Source organism: Watersipora subatra, chromosome 6 (genome assembly GCF_963576615.1).
Source record: "Watersipora subatra chromosome 6, tzWatSuba1.1, whole genome shotgun sequence".
Taxonomy (NCBI): Eukaryota; Metazoa; Bryozoa; class Gymnolaemata; order Cheilostomatida; family Watersiporidae; genus Watersipora; species Watersipora subatra.
Window position 1 is genome coordinate 33,811,071 of NC_088713.1, and position 16,621 is coordinate 33,827,691.

Below are 16,621 nucleotides of genomic sequence, written 5' to 3' on the forward strand. Positions count from 1 at the left end.
GTCACACCACTCAGAAAAGTCACCACTCTTCTCTACGTCTTCATAGGTTTTAATCAAGTCTGAAAGTTTTACTGCCATTATTGTCACAGTTTTGCCGAAATAGCTTGTGGTATGTTTATCAAACACTCAGTAAGCAACAGAGCCTTGGTACTTTTATTCAAATTCAAAACGCAACTGAATCGTCCATATACATAGTCTAACACCAAGTCATTGCATCAAGCATGACATCATGGAAGCATTGCAATAGGCTGTACATTCTACATAGGCAGTAGGCAATTTATTCTACAATTTCAAGTAGTTATTGCTAATAGCTCCTACATAAGGTCTGATCTTGTTTATTGACTGTTTTAATCAATTTATCTTGTTGATTAATGTGATTCAGATCATACAGTTGACTGTTGACCTTTCCGGATGCTGCACTTTAGAACTACAGTTTCAAAATATATTAAATTCCTTGAGTAAACAACGTCAAGGGGTTTTTCGATAACCCTATGTATATTTTACGAACAAGAAACAGAAATAATAGTTATACCGTTAGACTAATAATAAATAAAATAATAGTTAGACTAAATTATAAAAATAGAAAGTAAATGTCTGAGACTTGAAATACAGTCAACCTATTGTTCTCTCAATAATCGGCTCTTCTATTGGTTTTGCTGACACGTCTGTCATGATGAAGCTATGAAGTATAGAAAGAGTGAAGATCATAAAGGAATAGTCTTCCTTTTATATTGATTCAGTATCAGCCTTAGTGTCCAGGAGTGATACACTATATTTTTCAGGTCTTTATTGTGAATCTGGTAGTTTGAGGGTTTCTGACTACTTCTTGTTGTTTTCTGTCAGTGGAGATTTCAACAGTGTAATCTCTAATCATAATCCCAGGTCTAGTGTAGATTGGCGCTAAATGTGGATCTTGATATCGCATGACACAAGTTGTTATAGTCTGGGCTATAACTACAATCTTTCCTTATGCCAAGTTTTCAATCTCCTAATAGTACAATGGGTAGGTTGAATCTGGAAGTTGGTTTGTAATGGTGATCATCTCATCTCTGGAATTTGTAGATCATGACAATCTGTAATGAAATTTGCAAGGGTGCTGTAACTTGTTATTCTCTTCATGTCTATCTGTACATTGCTGATATCAGATATAACAACGGAAAGACGTTAGCTATGATTAACAATTAAATTTAGAAAGTGAATGAGTGATGCTAGAAGGCAGCTATAAATATTAAACATATATTTGTTTGTGGCTAGATGCTTAGCTAGCTTGCCTTTGCTGTTTGCACAAGTAGGTAAAAACGTTATATAAGCGCAACCTACTTCTTTATAGACATTAAAGTGCAGCCAGGAGAGGGGGAAGGAATAATCAAGCCTACAAATAAAATATAATACCGTGAAAATATATTCATTAGCGATCATATTTGCAATATATGTGGGGTGTTGTATCACACACCCCACATATAATGTGTGTGTGTGTGCGTGCGTGCGTGCGTGCGTGCGTGCGTGTGTGTGTGATACAACAATATACAACCCCACATATATGTGGGGTTGTTACAGCCCCTAACAAAGTCTGCCACTTGTTAGGGGCTGTTTATTTTACTTCTTTACTTTTAGTCAGAATAATTGATTTCTCTTCGTTTAGATGGTTTAGATATCGTTTAGATATCACGTCAAGCTTGTGTCTGCAGTTTGTTGAAGATGCTGGAGCAGACTCGTTAATAATGATATTGTGTCTCTTTCTCATCCCTTTTGAATAATTCTCAAATTTTTGGTCCTCTGTTCAAACCTTTCAGCTCTTTGACATTTGCATGATTTACAGACATACTGTAATGTTTAGAACATGTCTTTGTTCAAGCTCTCCTGATTTCATGAGTTAAGTTTGACTTAAAGAATAGAGAAAGCATAATATTTTTATGCTTTATTGTTTATCTTGAGGTGTTGACTGATGTTCTAAAAAAAGAATCAAGGAGATTGACCAACCAGAAGCTGAGATATAGCCAGCCAAACACAGGTCTACCAAAAAACATAAGTGTTTTGGTAATCATCAATATATGACGTATGAAATCGACTTGTGCGCCATTGGTCAATTAAGCCAACTAATGCGCTCTCCTTTAACAATCACGGCGTTTTAATTGGTTTAATCCCTGGAAGTATAGAACAATCAAATTGGGCCTAACAATCATTGCTCTGAGAATTCCGAACCAGTCCCTCTGACGTGTAGATTAGTTTTAGAATAAAATAATTACACGCATCTATTATTTCGCAACTTTCTGCTGTCACTTTCTACAAATTATATTAGTTACATCATTTATTCTATACGCAGTTATATTATTATTTTGTATAATATGCATTATGATTATAATATTAATCATAAAAAATAATCATAGATAAGATAATAGATCAATAGAAAAATCAAATCAAAAGTTATCGTTTTCTTTTTTACAGCAAGAGCAGCACGGTCAAGTTATTCTTTTTAAGATTATGGCTGTAGTGAACTTACAGTCTGTTAATAGTGACGATAATCATGAAAATCAACTAAATGCTGCAGTAGATACACAATAGAAAAATGATGAATGAACAAAAATTCACATTCTCATTTCTTATTCTAAACGACTTGCAATCGACTTGCAATCGCGGATGTCGCATATAGACTATACACGCGCCGTTCGTTGAACAGAGGATCTTCGGAGCATATCCGTGGAGATCGAGTTAAAATTTGAAGCACAATAGTTAAAATATGCTCTTCTGTTTTGACAAATCACGGCGAGGGGTTGTGGGCAAATGCCTTTACCACACAATGTTTGCTTGATTTTCTTGAGAAACCAGAGCTAGTCTGTAAATTATTTACTATCGCGAGAAGCTTTTCACATTTCGTAGCCAAAACAATCATTATACGTAACGGCGGTAAGGGTGGACAACTCCGGCACATGAACATTAAGTCGATTTTATACGTCACAGTTTTCGGGATTTTCGAAGGGTTTTCCTCTGATTCTTTATTAGGTAGACCTGTGTTTGGCTGGCTATATCTCAGCTTCTAGTGGGTCAATCTCCTTGATTCTTTTTTTAGAACATCAGTCAACACCTCAAGATAACTAATAAAGCATAATAATATTATGCTTTCTCTATTCTTTAAAGATGTGGTTGCGTCAAATTTGAGTTGATCTTAAAAAGAAAGTTTTTTTTCTCTATCAGTTGATATGTTGTTTGTTGTGTTACGCGATCTCATTGCCAAGATATTTGAAGATTAAAATCAAAAAAGTCTGATCGCGGTAAAAACGCTCAGGCCACAAAAACGTGCCCAGACTTGCCCAAAATGATGTCACGCGTTATACAACCTGTCTGTATCTCTCGTATTCACATTGGCTATTTGCGATAAAAGTCTAGTCTTACGCGGCTCTATTGGCATATATCTTCTTTTGTATTTGCTCATGCTGGCTAGAATAAAATTTTAAATCCTTTTACAGATGCATTATTATGAATGTTTCAAAGGCCTCAAATAACGAAAATTGAAAATTTGTTCTACTCACTTTCTCCAAATGTTGTGTAAACATTTGGGTACCGACTACCAATTCTACCGGTCTACGGTAATTCTGTCAAGCTAACTATGTAGAATGAGGTCTTTGTATCAGCACAGTTTCGCAGCTACCCACACTAACGATATACAGCCTCCCATAAGTCCCGCCCACATTATGTCCGTCGCCTATCCTTGGGGCGGGGCTGTATATCATTGCCTACACCGTCTACGTACTAGTTTCTTACTAGTAGTATTTTTACCGAATACTATTGAAGTGAAATAAGCAAGCCGCGTCTTTGAAAAGAATATAGATAGGGATAGAGTTTTAAGGATGAGAAGTTTGCTGCAAACTGGATTTGAACTCACATTCTCCAGTTCTGCGGACATCCATATACCATATCCAATTCACTACAATATTCTGCAAATCATGTTTTGCATTATCTTCAACAATATTATTTTATTATATAATTTTTACAAGCAAAAATATTTTCATCTCGGCATAAAGCTTTTATTAAAAATATTCATCAAGTCGTGGCCACTCACATAGTTTTAGCTGATACAATAAGACAAATTCATTTACTGCAACAAACTCAAACAAAACATCATGGTTTATGCAGCACACATTCAAGTCTCTCTTTCCCCTTTATGGCAGTTTCCACACTGACAAAGCTTCTTCGGCTGGTGGGACGACATAAACATTCTGTAATCAGTAAAACAAATGCAATAAATATATGTCATTCATAGATATGTCATTCTAAAGCGTATCTATTGACAGCTTCCAAATTGGGAATTAAATAGATTGCGAGTGTGATTTTAAAAACGAATAAATGTTTAACAAAGGCACAAGTACACCAAGCCAACGATTCGAAGCTTTGGTTCTGGAAATTAAAGATTTGCATTGATCAATCGATTTTCTTCACTTTCTACAAGTGAAAAGTGAACATCTAATGTCAAATCATAAATGTAATTTACTAGATAAAGATGCCACAGAAAATTTGAAGCGAATGTAGTTAGGTGAACCGATAAAGAAATATAAAACGATGATTAGTGATAGCAAAAAATTACAATTTTATCAATTAGTACATGTATTAATGAGTACTAAAATATTACCTTTAGTATGTTCATCAATCTAAGCCATTGTATAGCTAGATGCTAAAGATTAAAAAGAAGCCGTCAAGAGCTTACTGTACATACGTATCTCGCACGCGCAGGAATTACATTTTAGCCTCAAACAGGGAAATATAATCTGAATGTAAACTCAACAGGAAACTCTATAGGAGACTCAAAGTAAAAGATAAATTTACCTCCATTCTCCGAGCTTCCTCCGTAGAACTTTAACCACCTGATGCCAAGAAAACTCGGAGTCACCTTCGCAGTTACTTTACAGCAATTTTTCAATAACATTATTACATGTATGTTGTTCGCCAATAATCGTGTCGATCGAGTAATTCATTAAAGTAACGATGTTAATTAATTTAGTAAATATCAATGTCCATGCGATTTAATAATAGAGTAAAATCCCTAAATTTGAGATCACAGACAACACGTTTTACGAGTGATAACATTTATTACGGCCTGTATAAAAATTTCGCGCTGATGATTGGCTAAGGGAGCGACCTCATATTTATCGCTCGTGGTTTCTTTTCAGATTATATTGCTTGTGACGTCACGAAAGAAACACCCGCTGGAACGTGAGCTTTTTAAAAGAGGGCCTCATTCAAACGCATATATCTCTGGACAGGGTTGGTCTACAAAGACAAAAATGGCATCAAATTGTAGCTGATGTTTTAGCCTTTTATGGGTCTTAATTTCATTAAATCGAATTTTTTGACGCAACCACATCTTTAATGTCTACGTCTACATTATCATTGAACATGAATTCAGGCACCTTTTGTTATCGCTTATTTCTGTGTCGGTCATCAAGGAGTTGTTAGCTAAGATTGACAGTTTCTGCCATCCTATACAGACAGTAGTACTCAATATTAACCGTGAAAACTGCATTAAGACTAAGCACTACGCAATCAACAACATACGAAACTAAGACCATTAGAGTGTTCTAGAACATCGATAGTTCAACTAATCTACATAGCTTTACATATTGGCAAAACGTGTGCATTTACCAAATAATTTCTGTTTATACATATCAATATATATCACAATATATCTTGTGATATATATATATGTATGTATATATATATATATCATCAAGATATATCACAATATCATAAAATTTTAATATCTATAATATATGACATAATAAAATGCATATAAAATGGTACAAAACATTATTGACTTCAGTTTTAGTTTTGCTATGTAAGCTTTAAATGTTATTTTTCTTTAAGTTTAGAACAATTCCTCTTCAATATTAGTTTCTCAAAGTCAATTTTGGTTTCATATGTGTTTCTAATGAAACCAATATTTGCTTTCATTAAAATTCTGTTGTTTTATGAGATAGATCGTGGTACATGAGTGTAAGAGGTTGGGGAGCTGGGATTCGGCGGTAGATTTAGACATTAGATTATAGTACATCATTAAAATTTATTCATTAACATGCATTATAATATAGCACAATATAATATAGCACAATGTAGCAACCTATACTAACATTTAATATAAAGTATTATATTCTCATATAATAGAAAACAATATAATATAGCAAAACATACATGTACTATACTATAACTAACACCCCATGCAATGCATTATATTGTAATATAATGCCTTGCAGAGAATATATCAAAGAATATCATGGTATTATAAATACAAATAGACTAGAAGCTCTTATAATGTAATGTAAATAATTAATTTTGGGAACATTTACATTACAGGTATTTTACATGTACTTTATACCATAGATATAGTAAACCCTAGATATGCGAATAATCAAAACAAGTGAGGCCTATAATTAGCATGACGCAACGTCATGGTGATGTGCAAAGCAATCAGCTGATCTACTAACTCCTATTGACTTAGCACTAAAAACTGCTCAATGTTTCCATAGTTTGTGCATCTGAGACTGCATATTTTATTGAAAATATGTAAAACTTATATACAGTAATACTTCAACTTACGAGTGCCCTAATGTACAAGAAACTTGAGGTACGAGCCAGCTTTTAAGCAAGTTTCAGCACTAACATACGAGCCATGTTTGAGATACGAGCACGTGAGTCAGTTGCCAAGTACATATGTCGGAGGTTTTTTTATGAGAACAGCATCACTCTGTATTTTTCAACTGCTCAGATTATACTTTTGTACCATGTTTTTGTGCGCGATTTTCAGTGCTGAATGATGTGAATTAGAAGTACCGTGTGTAGACCGAAAGTTTGCCAGTAAAAGGATAGATAATGCAAAGAAAAAGCGAATGATAACAATTGATATTAAACGGACAATTATTGAAAAATGTGCAAAATATCTATGCGTGATTGAGCTAGCTCAGCAATATGACAGAAATACATCCACAATTATCAAACACAAGGATTATATTCAAGGCATTTAGTTTGCAAAAGGACTAACCATAGTTTCTAAACGACGCAGCGATCTTCACGACCGCTGATGGAGAGACTGCTCAGGCGTTAGATGAAAGACAAACAATTGGCCGGTGACTGCGTAACTGAAACGATGCTACGTAAAAAGGCCGGTGCTATCTATCAAGACTATAAAAAATAGACATTCGGACAAGTTGGCTAGTGGTCGTGCATTAACCCTTGGTGACGACACCTGTGTTTGTCCTGATCGCAACATGTTGAAAGGGCGACAAAGGCAAGCGTCCTTAGATAGGTTTCTCTTAAAACGGACAGCTGGTCGTGAGAGCGAAACAAAAGAAAAATTAGCTAACCAACGAGAAACTTAAAACTATGAACGCCGAAGAAATTTTAATTACGTTAAGTTAAAGACTAAAGTTTGCTTTTAGGTTTGCTTTTAAGTTTGTCTTTTAAGACTTGGATAAAATCCAAATTTTTCAAAGTCAACTGTTGTAAGGAAGAATAACTTATCTCTCCCTCTCTGGCAAATGCTAGCATTAGCTGCTATTGTATGTATTTAATTTTACTTTTAATTGATCACATTTCCTTGCATTACTTTTTATTTGTTGCTTTTTGAAAGCATGTGGTAAGTTAGGACAATAACCAACATGTTCTTTCTGTTACAATATATTGTTTTGAGTGTTTTATTTGCATTTTTAAAGTATGGAAACCAATCAATATATATTTAATTGTTCTATATATAAATAAATTGCACCAACATGCGAGTAAATTGACATACGAGCTCAATCTCTGAACACATTAAGCTCGTAAGTCGAAGTATGGCTGTAATGACTTTGGATGAGAAAGGCAAGAATCTTACACACATGGTAATGAATAATACCAATGATTTAGAAACTTCTATATCAATGATAATACAACAACTGACCAAATAGAAATTAAACTAATAGCAAACTAATGAATCAAATGAGATTTAGAAGCAGTTACGCTGGACCACTGTATTAAACACCCGTTAGACATGACTGAAAGTAACTAGACGAGATAGTTTTTGTCTAAGGTTGGTTGAACTAGATTCCTGCTTTGAAGCGGCATAGTGTATTCTGATTTTAGTATAGCGATTTACTATAGTTTTGAGTAGACTGTTGGCATGCACTGTACATGTAAAACCTTGATTGAGGTTATGTAATACGACATATATGTTATTGTCTGTGATGTTACTTGTTTAAAAGCTCTCTGTGTGATACCATAGCTCTCTATGTGTGAACGTGGAAAACTGCTTCCACTACTAAACTTATTGCTCAATTGAAGGCTTTGATGCTGTGATGCACATCACTACGACGTAACGTCGTGAAAACAACAGCCAATTATAGGCCTCACTTTTGCTCCATTGTAATGATGGCTATTCGCCAATCTAGGGTTTACTATATCTATGACTTTATACAATAAAATAGGGCTAAATTGCCGCGTTTTAAAATTATCCCAAATTCACTCCTTTGGCCCTTTCAAAAGAAGAGACTGCACTTACCTTTTTAAATATAAAGGCTGCACAGTAAGCAGTATGGCGCCTTACAGTGCCTCGCGTTGGGTGTTCACAACCCGAGTTGTACAACTCGAGTTGCCGAGTTGTACAACTCGGCCTAAGTTTTTGATGAACTCGAGTTGTGTTACGCAAAACTAACACGGGTTTGTAAAAAAGCAAAGTGACTAATTGGGGTGTCTCATTTACAGAACATTTACAGAAGTTTAATAATAATAATTTAAATATATATACACATTTAAATTATATATATTGGCGATATTTGCGCATGTTTATTTTTATAAATATAACGAAACAAAAACAAATGTAGAATGTAAGAAGCAAACTAAAAAACAATCTATGTGGGAGCTGGGCCACTTCTTTTTCAAACGAAAAAAGAGTTATCTCTCTAGAACCTGACAAGAAACTGAATGAACACTGAGAATGAACATAGAAATTATTTCATCGGCGTTTAATGATGCACAAAAAAAAATTCCATATAGCTAGAGAAAATGAAACGATGTACTCAAGCCGAGTTGTTGAACTCGAGTTGCTGTTGAAAGAACTCGGCTTAGGTTTTGATTAACTCGAGTTGTACAACTCGAGTTGTACAACTCGAGTTATATTTACACAACTCGAGTTTGCAACTCGAGTTGTACAACTCGAGTTACACAACTCGAGTTGTACAACTCGAATTGCAAACTCGGCACACTATAATTCGCCATTAGCTTTAGTTTTACAGTACATACACACATAGTTTAATTTCTATTAGCTAACGGGTGCCTATTGATGTACCATTGTTAATATAACCAGATTTAAGGTTATGCTACCGTAATACCAATATATTGCACCTTACTTTTACAAAGTCGCGTTGCGTGTTCACAACTCGAGTTGTGAACACGCAACGCGAGGCACTGCAAGGCGCCATAAAGCAGAGTATTAATTGTTTGTATCAAGTCTTTTATTTTTGCTTATCAATTTTACTCTGTTTATGAGTTACTCACATGAGCTACTTCATGCTCCCCAAGCTACTAGGGATTTACCAATGTACAGGTTTACTGAAGTACCAAGGGTTATTATGGGACTTGAGAATCGCCTGATGAGACCATTGTTATTATATAGTATGAACTTGAATGCCATAAACTAAAACTGATGTGTGGTAGAGGTCGTTATAAAATCATCATTTGGTTACATTTCGTCAAGCTTGTGGTTGGGATGGCAGCTCCGCATGTTTTATATTCTTAGCCTTTTCTTGTCTCCTTACTAAAATTTGAGCCTCTGTTGATACAGAAAAAATGTGGTCTGTTTATATTTATATATATTTATTATATTCTATTCATATAGTTCTTTCAGTTTAATATATCCATTCCTTTCTCTACATATAACAAGAGTCAGTGTGACTAATTTAGTGGGTATATTAGATGCTAATCGCTTCTCTTTGCATTTATAGATAACAAAATTACCATTGATTTTCTTTCCTGAAATCGTAATGGCTTAACGCACAAACTAAAATGAAAATTTCAATTGAAGAAATGTTTTTAGATTTCAGGGAACATGACGGAACTTGCGTTCACCTTCACCCCTGAGAAGTTGTCTACTCTCTGTGAAGAAAGGATTGCATTTGACCTGAGAGAAACTATAGCATCTTATAATAGCCACCATGGAGTGTTGGAGTTGAAAAAAAGCCTTCATTTTCTCACCAATACTCTTATGGACAGTGAGTTATTTTTACTGTCGTGAGACGTCAGCAGGTTGGAAGCCGGAAGTATATTTGATAAATATTGAACAAATATGCACAGGGTTGTCATGATATAATTAAATGACCTGAATCGTTTATTTAAATCTTGATTTTTTTTGAAAAAAAAAGGATTTTTTTCAAGAAAAAAAGTCATGAATTATATGATTTATTTTCATAATTTTGCAAAAACCAGTGTTTCTTAACGAACAATATTGTTTTGAAGCATGTATCAAGCCTGTAAAGAAGAGGTGGAGACAATTGGCTGCATGTACTGAGCGATATTACAAAAGGACTTTTGAAGTTAGGGCTTATGAGCAAGATTAAAGATGGGCCAGCAATCTGATGTGAAATGCAATTCACAGACATTTGTATGAGTGGAAAAAGCAAATTGATGATGAATAGCGGAAAACAATTTTTAATGAAAAGATAGGATTTTTTTCAAAGAAATGATTTTTTTCCAACTTTGAATATGCAATAATTTATGCTGCGGCTGAAGTTAGTGGTAAAGGTTTATGTATTCATATATGCTAGTAGTTGTTTGGTGTTTACATCTGCCACTATGTAATGATGAATTGATTTTAGTCAAAACGTTTTGAAATGAACTCATTAAAAAGTAGTTTGGGTAATTCGGTCTCTCGCAATTAATGCAATCTATATATATAGATATATATATAGATATATATAGCGAAGGTTTGTAAATGGAAAGTCTTTTGTTTTCATCAGTTGTATAATTTAGAGTTATAATAATTATAAGCAAGATAAAACTAGTTTCTAGCTGTGTTTTAAGTTCTGTGTCTTCTGTATCTATATACAGTGAAACAAGGATAACTCGCCCTCGGGTATAGCGAACACATGATTAACTCGACTGGGTTTGCTTGGTCCATTCCCACGCAATGATAAATGGCTCTATATAACTCGAATTCAACACTGTTATAACGAACTGTTTTTTGCCCAACGGCTACTGAAACGGTTGCTATCGCTTTAGAAAATCACTTTATTCCAAGCCATAGAGGTAAACCTCAACTTTTCGTAATTCATAAGCGTCGTTATTACCTCCATCGGCAAAATATTTTTGTCAACGACTGTTCTAAAGGTTTAGTGAAATTTGATTTTCACTGCTATACAATGAATAGAACGGGCTAGCCGGGTCACGGGCGCAAGGATTTTCGCCACGCACATACAAAACAAAAACAGCATGTTGTTTTTGTTTTGTATTTGCGTGGCGAAAATCCTTGAGTGCGTGACCCGGCTAGCCCGTGATGAATAGTTTTCCGACGTTGATTCCGTGTTGAATTAACGTCGGAATGTTGAATGTTTAAAACGTCTTAAAAATTGTTGAAATCAAACGTATACTTTGTCTTAGCTAAAAAAACTATTCATCGTTTGACCTAAACACAAAATACGTGTGTACATTCAATAAGTATCCATTCAAAAAGCGTGAGTGATATACAATGTACCGTAAAACCTCGTAAAACTTTTAATTGAACTGCCTCGGAGTGTTGCTCTTAACGAATCCCAGGTAAAGTAAGGTAATCTTTCCATAAACTTCAAGAAAGATCGGCAAAATTGATCGTGGGTAAAACGCTCAAAAGAAAAAGATGTCTTTTCTTTGAGCATTTCAGCAACGATCAAGTTTTGCCAATGTCAATCTAAAAACGTCCTGGCAATAACATCACCTCAAACAACAAACCAATCTCAAGTGATAGAAAAATCTCTATACTTTTTGATAAAAACGTTTTAAACTTTACATTAGAAGCATTTAATTTGAAACAAGCCATTTGTGCTTTTGATTTATATTATAGTTTGTATATGTTCATGTATCTACTAATAAATAAGTAAATACATGGACTTGTGACAGTGCTCTGATAACTTGAACACTCTGATAATTCGAACACTTTTGCTCGGTCCCTTGAAGTTTGAGTTATCCGAGTTTCACTGTATATAAATTTTAAAGTTTGTGTGTCCTTCAGTTTGTCCGGCTATAGCTATTAAAATATTGGAATGAAGAATCTGTATCACAGAAGGTTTGCTCCTAGGCAAACGTCTTACCAAGTTAGCTACGCGAGATTGTTGGATTCTTTGGGCGCTTTATTTCGCTGTGTGGGTGAAATCATCCTACTGCTCTCCATTACGGCGCAACATAATTTTATGCTTGTTTTTCCAAAAGATCAAGTAGCTAGCTCTTATTAGTAAGCTTACTCAAATTAGCCAGTATCAATGTGCTAGGCTAATGGCAAGTGGCAGGCAACTACATTACCTTTCATTGTTTATAAGCTGGTTTTTTAATACCCGTGCAATGCCGGCAATTCCGCTAGTTTAGAATAAAATAGCGTTTTTAGCTTTAAACTTTTAGAGTAGTGGTTCTTAACCTTGTTGGATGCACTGAACTCCACCAGTTTCACAGGCACTTTCATCAAACTCTTTTTTTATAAAAATAAAAAGTTTTTTTCACATTCAAGACACAGGTATATGTTTTACTGGGGCACAAAATGAACTGTGCGCTAACATGACTGTGTTCAAAGAACAAAACTGATAAAATGCGTGAACTCACAACAAATTGCATGTACATATTCTCCATAAAGACGAGACCGTGCAAATCAGTTTGACTTCTGTTGATGCTTCTGAGAGATCCCTTATACTGACACACCAAACTCCTTATACTGACACACCAAATTTCTCGGGTTTGATCAAACTCTTGCTGAGAATCACTGTTTAGACTCTAAAACAAAATCTAAGGTATTTTTATTCCAGTTTAGGACAATTGTGACAAATGTGACAATTGTGACATTGAAGCTGGGTGACTTTGTATTTTGAGCCTTGACTGTACACTTAGTCATAGTTTTCTAAAAAATATATCAGAAGATCATGTTCACCTTTTGTATGAACTAGCAAGAACTACATGTAGATATAATAAAGATATTTCTTCACTCAGAGTAAGCATATGATTAAGATATGCTCTCAGTAGGTAAACCATTGCTTCTTTGCAAGCAATCATTACAGATATACTTGATACATACATCAGAGATGGTCTCCAGATATCTGACGAGCTTGTGTACATGCTGAAAGACTGCTCTCGGGTCAGGGTCAGCAGAATTGACCTCAGCAACTCCGATGTCTCGGACGATGGACTCTCATACCTCTCAGAGCATTCAATAGAGTCACTTGGTAAGTCTTGATGTCTACTGAATGGCTTGGAGTATTGTGTAAAGTATGTTTGACCTTTCATTGAAAAACTCAAATTACTCATTTACAACATGGTTACTCTTTGTTAATTTAGTCATTAGCTATATATAACGTTTCACCATGCCAGCCATATATAACATTTCACCATGTCAGCCATATATAATATTTCACCATGTCAGCCATATATAACATTTCACCATGTCAGCCATATATAATATTTCACCATGTCAGCCATATATATCATTTCACCATGTCAGCCATATATATCATTTCACCATGTCAGCCATATATTTCATTTCACTATGTCAGCCATATATATTATTTCACTATGTCAGCCATGTATATATGATATATATATATATATATATATATATATCATATATATATATACATGTATGTCTATACATGTATATATATATACATATTGTCAATATATATATACATGTATATATATATTGACAATATATATATACATGTATCTGACTAACCGCATTACCCGTCTCCGGGAACCGATTCATGTACAGCAAGCGGTTTATTGAGAGTTTTCTTTCATACTGTAAAACCACTTCAAATATGCAGTCTACTGAAATGGTTGCCCTGATCAGACTATGCATACACACATGCAGTCATACATTTCAATAATGTTGGGGAGAACAATAAAAAATCTGCAATGTGTCTTACAGCTAGATGCGTGCAAAAGCTAGTAAATATTCTAGGTTCATGCGTCTAGATTAATGCATCCGTTTATACCCATGTATATTTGCACTTGACGATCGCGTGCTTTTGCCGCCGAGGCCCCAACCTGACCAACCAGGCTTTACCTGCCAAGCAGTTGACAATGCTGCGCTTGCACTCGCCTCACAATTAATCGCACGCTTGCACTCGCCTTGCAATCAATCCGCCTCACAATCAATCGCCTTGCACTTGCCTCTCACTCTATCGCCTCGCAATCAATTGCCTCGCAATCAATTGCCTAGCACTCAATCACTTTGCAATCAATCGCCTCACACTCACCAACTCGTTCATCCGGAGCGCCGTGCCTGGAGACTCCCGTCGCACGCGGGGCGAAAAAGATCTCACGCACCTCCCCGAGTGACGCCACGGCCACAAACCCGAACTGCTAGTTGCATTACCCATCCACGGAAACAGATTCACGTATAGCAAGAGGTTTATTGAGAGTTGTCTTTTGTACTGTAAAACAACTCCAAATATGCAGTTTACTGAAATTGTTGCCCTGATCATAGTATGCATACACATATGCAGCCATACATTTCAATAATGTTGGGGAGAACAATGGAAATCTGCAATGTGTTTTACAGCTAGTCTACAATGCATCAGTCTCAAACCACTCAAATTGGAGTTGTCCTATTTTTGTATAGAGAATTGATAATGAAATTGACATTGCTAGGCAAACTGAAGTTCTTCAAACTGACAGTATTGAAAAATTTTGCATCTTTCAAGAAATTCAACAAAATATTTTGCTATCGCCAGCATTTATTGAATGGAGACTTCTACATGCTTAAAACACTAATCATGGCTCACCAGTTCTTCGCCTATAGCCTGTGTTTTGACATGGTATATACAAACAGTAATGAGGTTGTGTCGATAAAATTAATATGTATAACACCACAGACAGTATGATGTCAAGGCAGACAGCATTAGCACCTTACAATAATAAAACATAATGCCAACATGATAGCCTTTTTATGAGATACAGTGACGAAAACGAATGCATGAAAGTATATATGTGCTGAAAAATATGTTAGAAAATGCTGCATGTGGATAACACGTAGGTATAGCAGAACATGAAGAACATAGCCTGACATACCAATAACAAAATGCTAATTCAATGCAAGCATGACATAACAATAATGGCAATAATACAATGTTAATTCAACGCAACACTTGCGAATAGACAACATTTTTTGTTTTTCTGTCGAGTGTATGAACAAACAGTTTTCGGCTTGTGCCTACTTTTGAGCAGGCAATGTACAGCTGGCCATGGCTAAAATGTGATCGCAGTAAGTTGATACCAGCTGCTCTCTTTCTTCTCACCGTCGCCTATCGCAATGCTCGGAGTATCCATGCAAGATTTTTAGTAGCTGTAGTACTCGTAGTTGTAGTACTCACTGTTTCATATTAACCGACGTTTTTTAACCAGTACTGTTAGGCATTGTTTCGCTTTTCCTTTCACCGCTGGATGCGCACTAACCGGAGATTCCGGTTATGTTTAAACGTGAATTCAGTGCACTGTGTTGTTGCTGCTTGCATATATTCTGAACAACTGACTGACTAGCATAACATAAGGCATAACGTATTTTCACGAAGGGAACTCAGACAGTAAGGTCTAACTCATAGGTCAATAAGTACAGGCAAAGGATAAACAGGACAAGGACATAAAAGGACAAATGAAATCACATGTCATTACAAGTTATTATAACAACAGGTTAATGGGCCCTAGCGTTAAAAGAAAAAGCCACAAAATAGCCCCACCCGTATATAAACCGCATTGATGATTTGAGCCATGCGGCTTATATACGGGTGTGTCTATTCTGTGGCTTTTTCTTTCACCGCTAGGGCGCATTAACCTGAGCCGAAAAAAGTAACGGCTAATAATCCGAAAAACACAATACTCATATTAATTCAGTTCACCTCGTACCACCGAATCGAGGAAAGACTGCTCTATAAGGTGGCTAAACACACGCACGCACACACACACACACACACAAATATATAGACAGATTTTTTGCCGTCTGTATAGTAGATTATTATTATTACCCTGATGCTGATTCTAAGAGGCTGCGTTATTTCTTCTAATTTTCTGAAGTAAAATGTGATTTTGAAAGCCGAGTTAAAGTAACCACCTCTTACTTTGTAGACATTCACAACTGCTCAAACATTACTGGTACATCATCCAGTCATATAGGAAAAATGGCCCCTACCTTGCAGGTGAGTGAGGAATAACTCGTCATATCACAACAGCGTTTACCTATGCTTTATTTCTCATAATTGAAGCTAATAGAGCCCTACCTGACACTTGTGTTTAATATCTCACAATGCTATGTTAGCCTCAAGATATACGTAGCGCTCACTAACGCCGTTTCCTTTGAATGTCTTCGAAGTTGCTCACTGCCAAAGAATTTGCACCCTATCATTTCACCAATTGTGAGTTGCGCTATGTAGATATTTCC

At 35.5% G+C, this 16,621-nt stretch overlaps 1 protein-coding gene and 1 long non-coding RNA gene across 3 annotated transcripts in view; one reads left to right on the forward strand and one right to left on the reverse strand.

The window, feature by feature from the left end:
• Window positions 1-535: 535 nt before the first annotated feature.
• LOC137398600 (uncharacterized) lies at window positions 536-16,471 on the reverse strand. Its single transcript, XR_010978976.1, has 3 exons — window positions 16,461-16,471; window positions 1,321-1,372; window positions 536-1,073 (listed from the first exon to the last, which is right to left on the reverse strand). It is a non-coding gene; the product is annotated as an uncharacterized lncRNA (long non-coding RNA).
• LOC137398599 (protein zer-1 homolog) overlaps window positions 10,057-16,621 on the forward strand; it is a 55,934-nt gene continuing 49,369 nt past the window's right edge. For both annotated transcript variants that reach the window (XM_068084763.1, XM_068084764.1), the window contains exons 1-3: window positions 10,057-10,226; window positions 13,248-13,412; window positions 16,309-16,379. In XM_068084763.1, coding sequence (XP_067940864.1) covers window positions 10,064-10,226; window positions 13,248-13,412; window positions 16,309-16,379 — 399 coding nt within the window. In that variant the 5' untranslated portion in view covers window positions 10,057-10,063. The remainder of the gene's footprint in view (window positions 10,227-13,247; window positions 13,413-16,308; window positions 16,380-16,621) is intronic.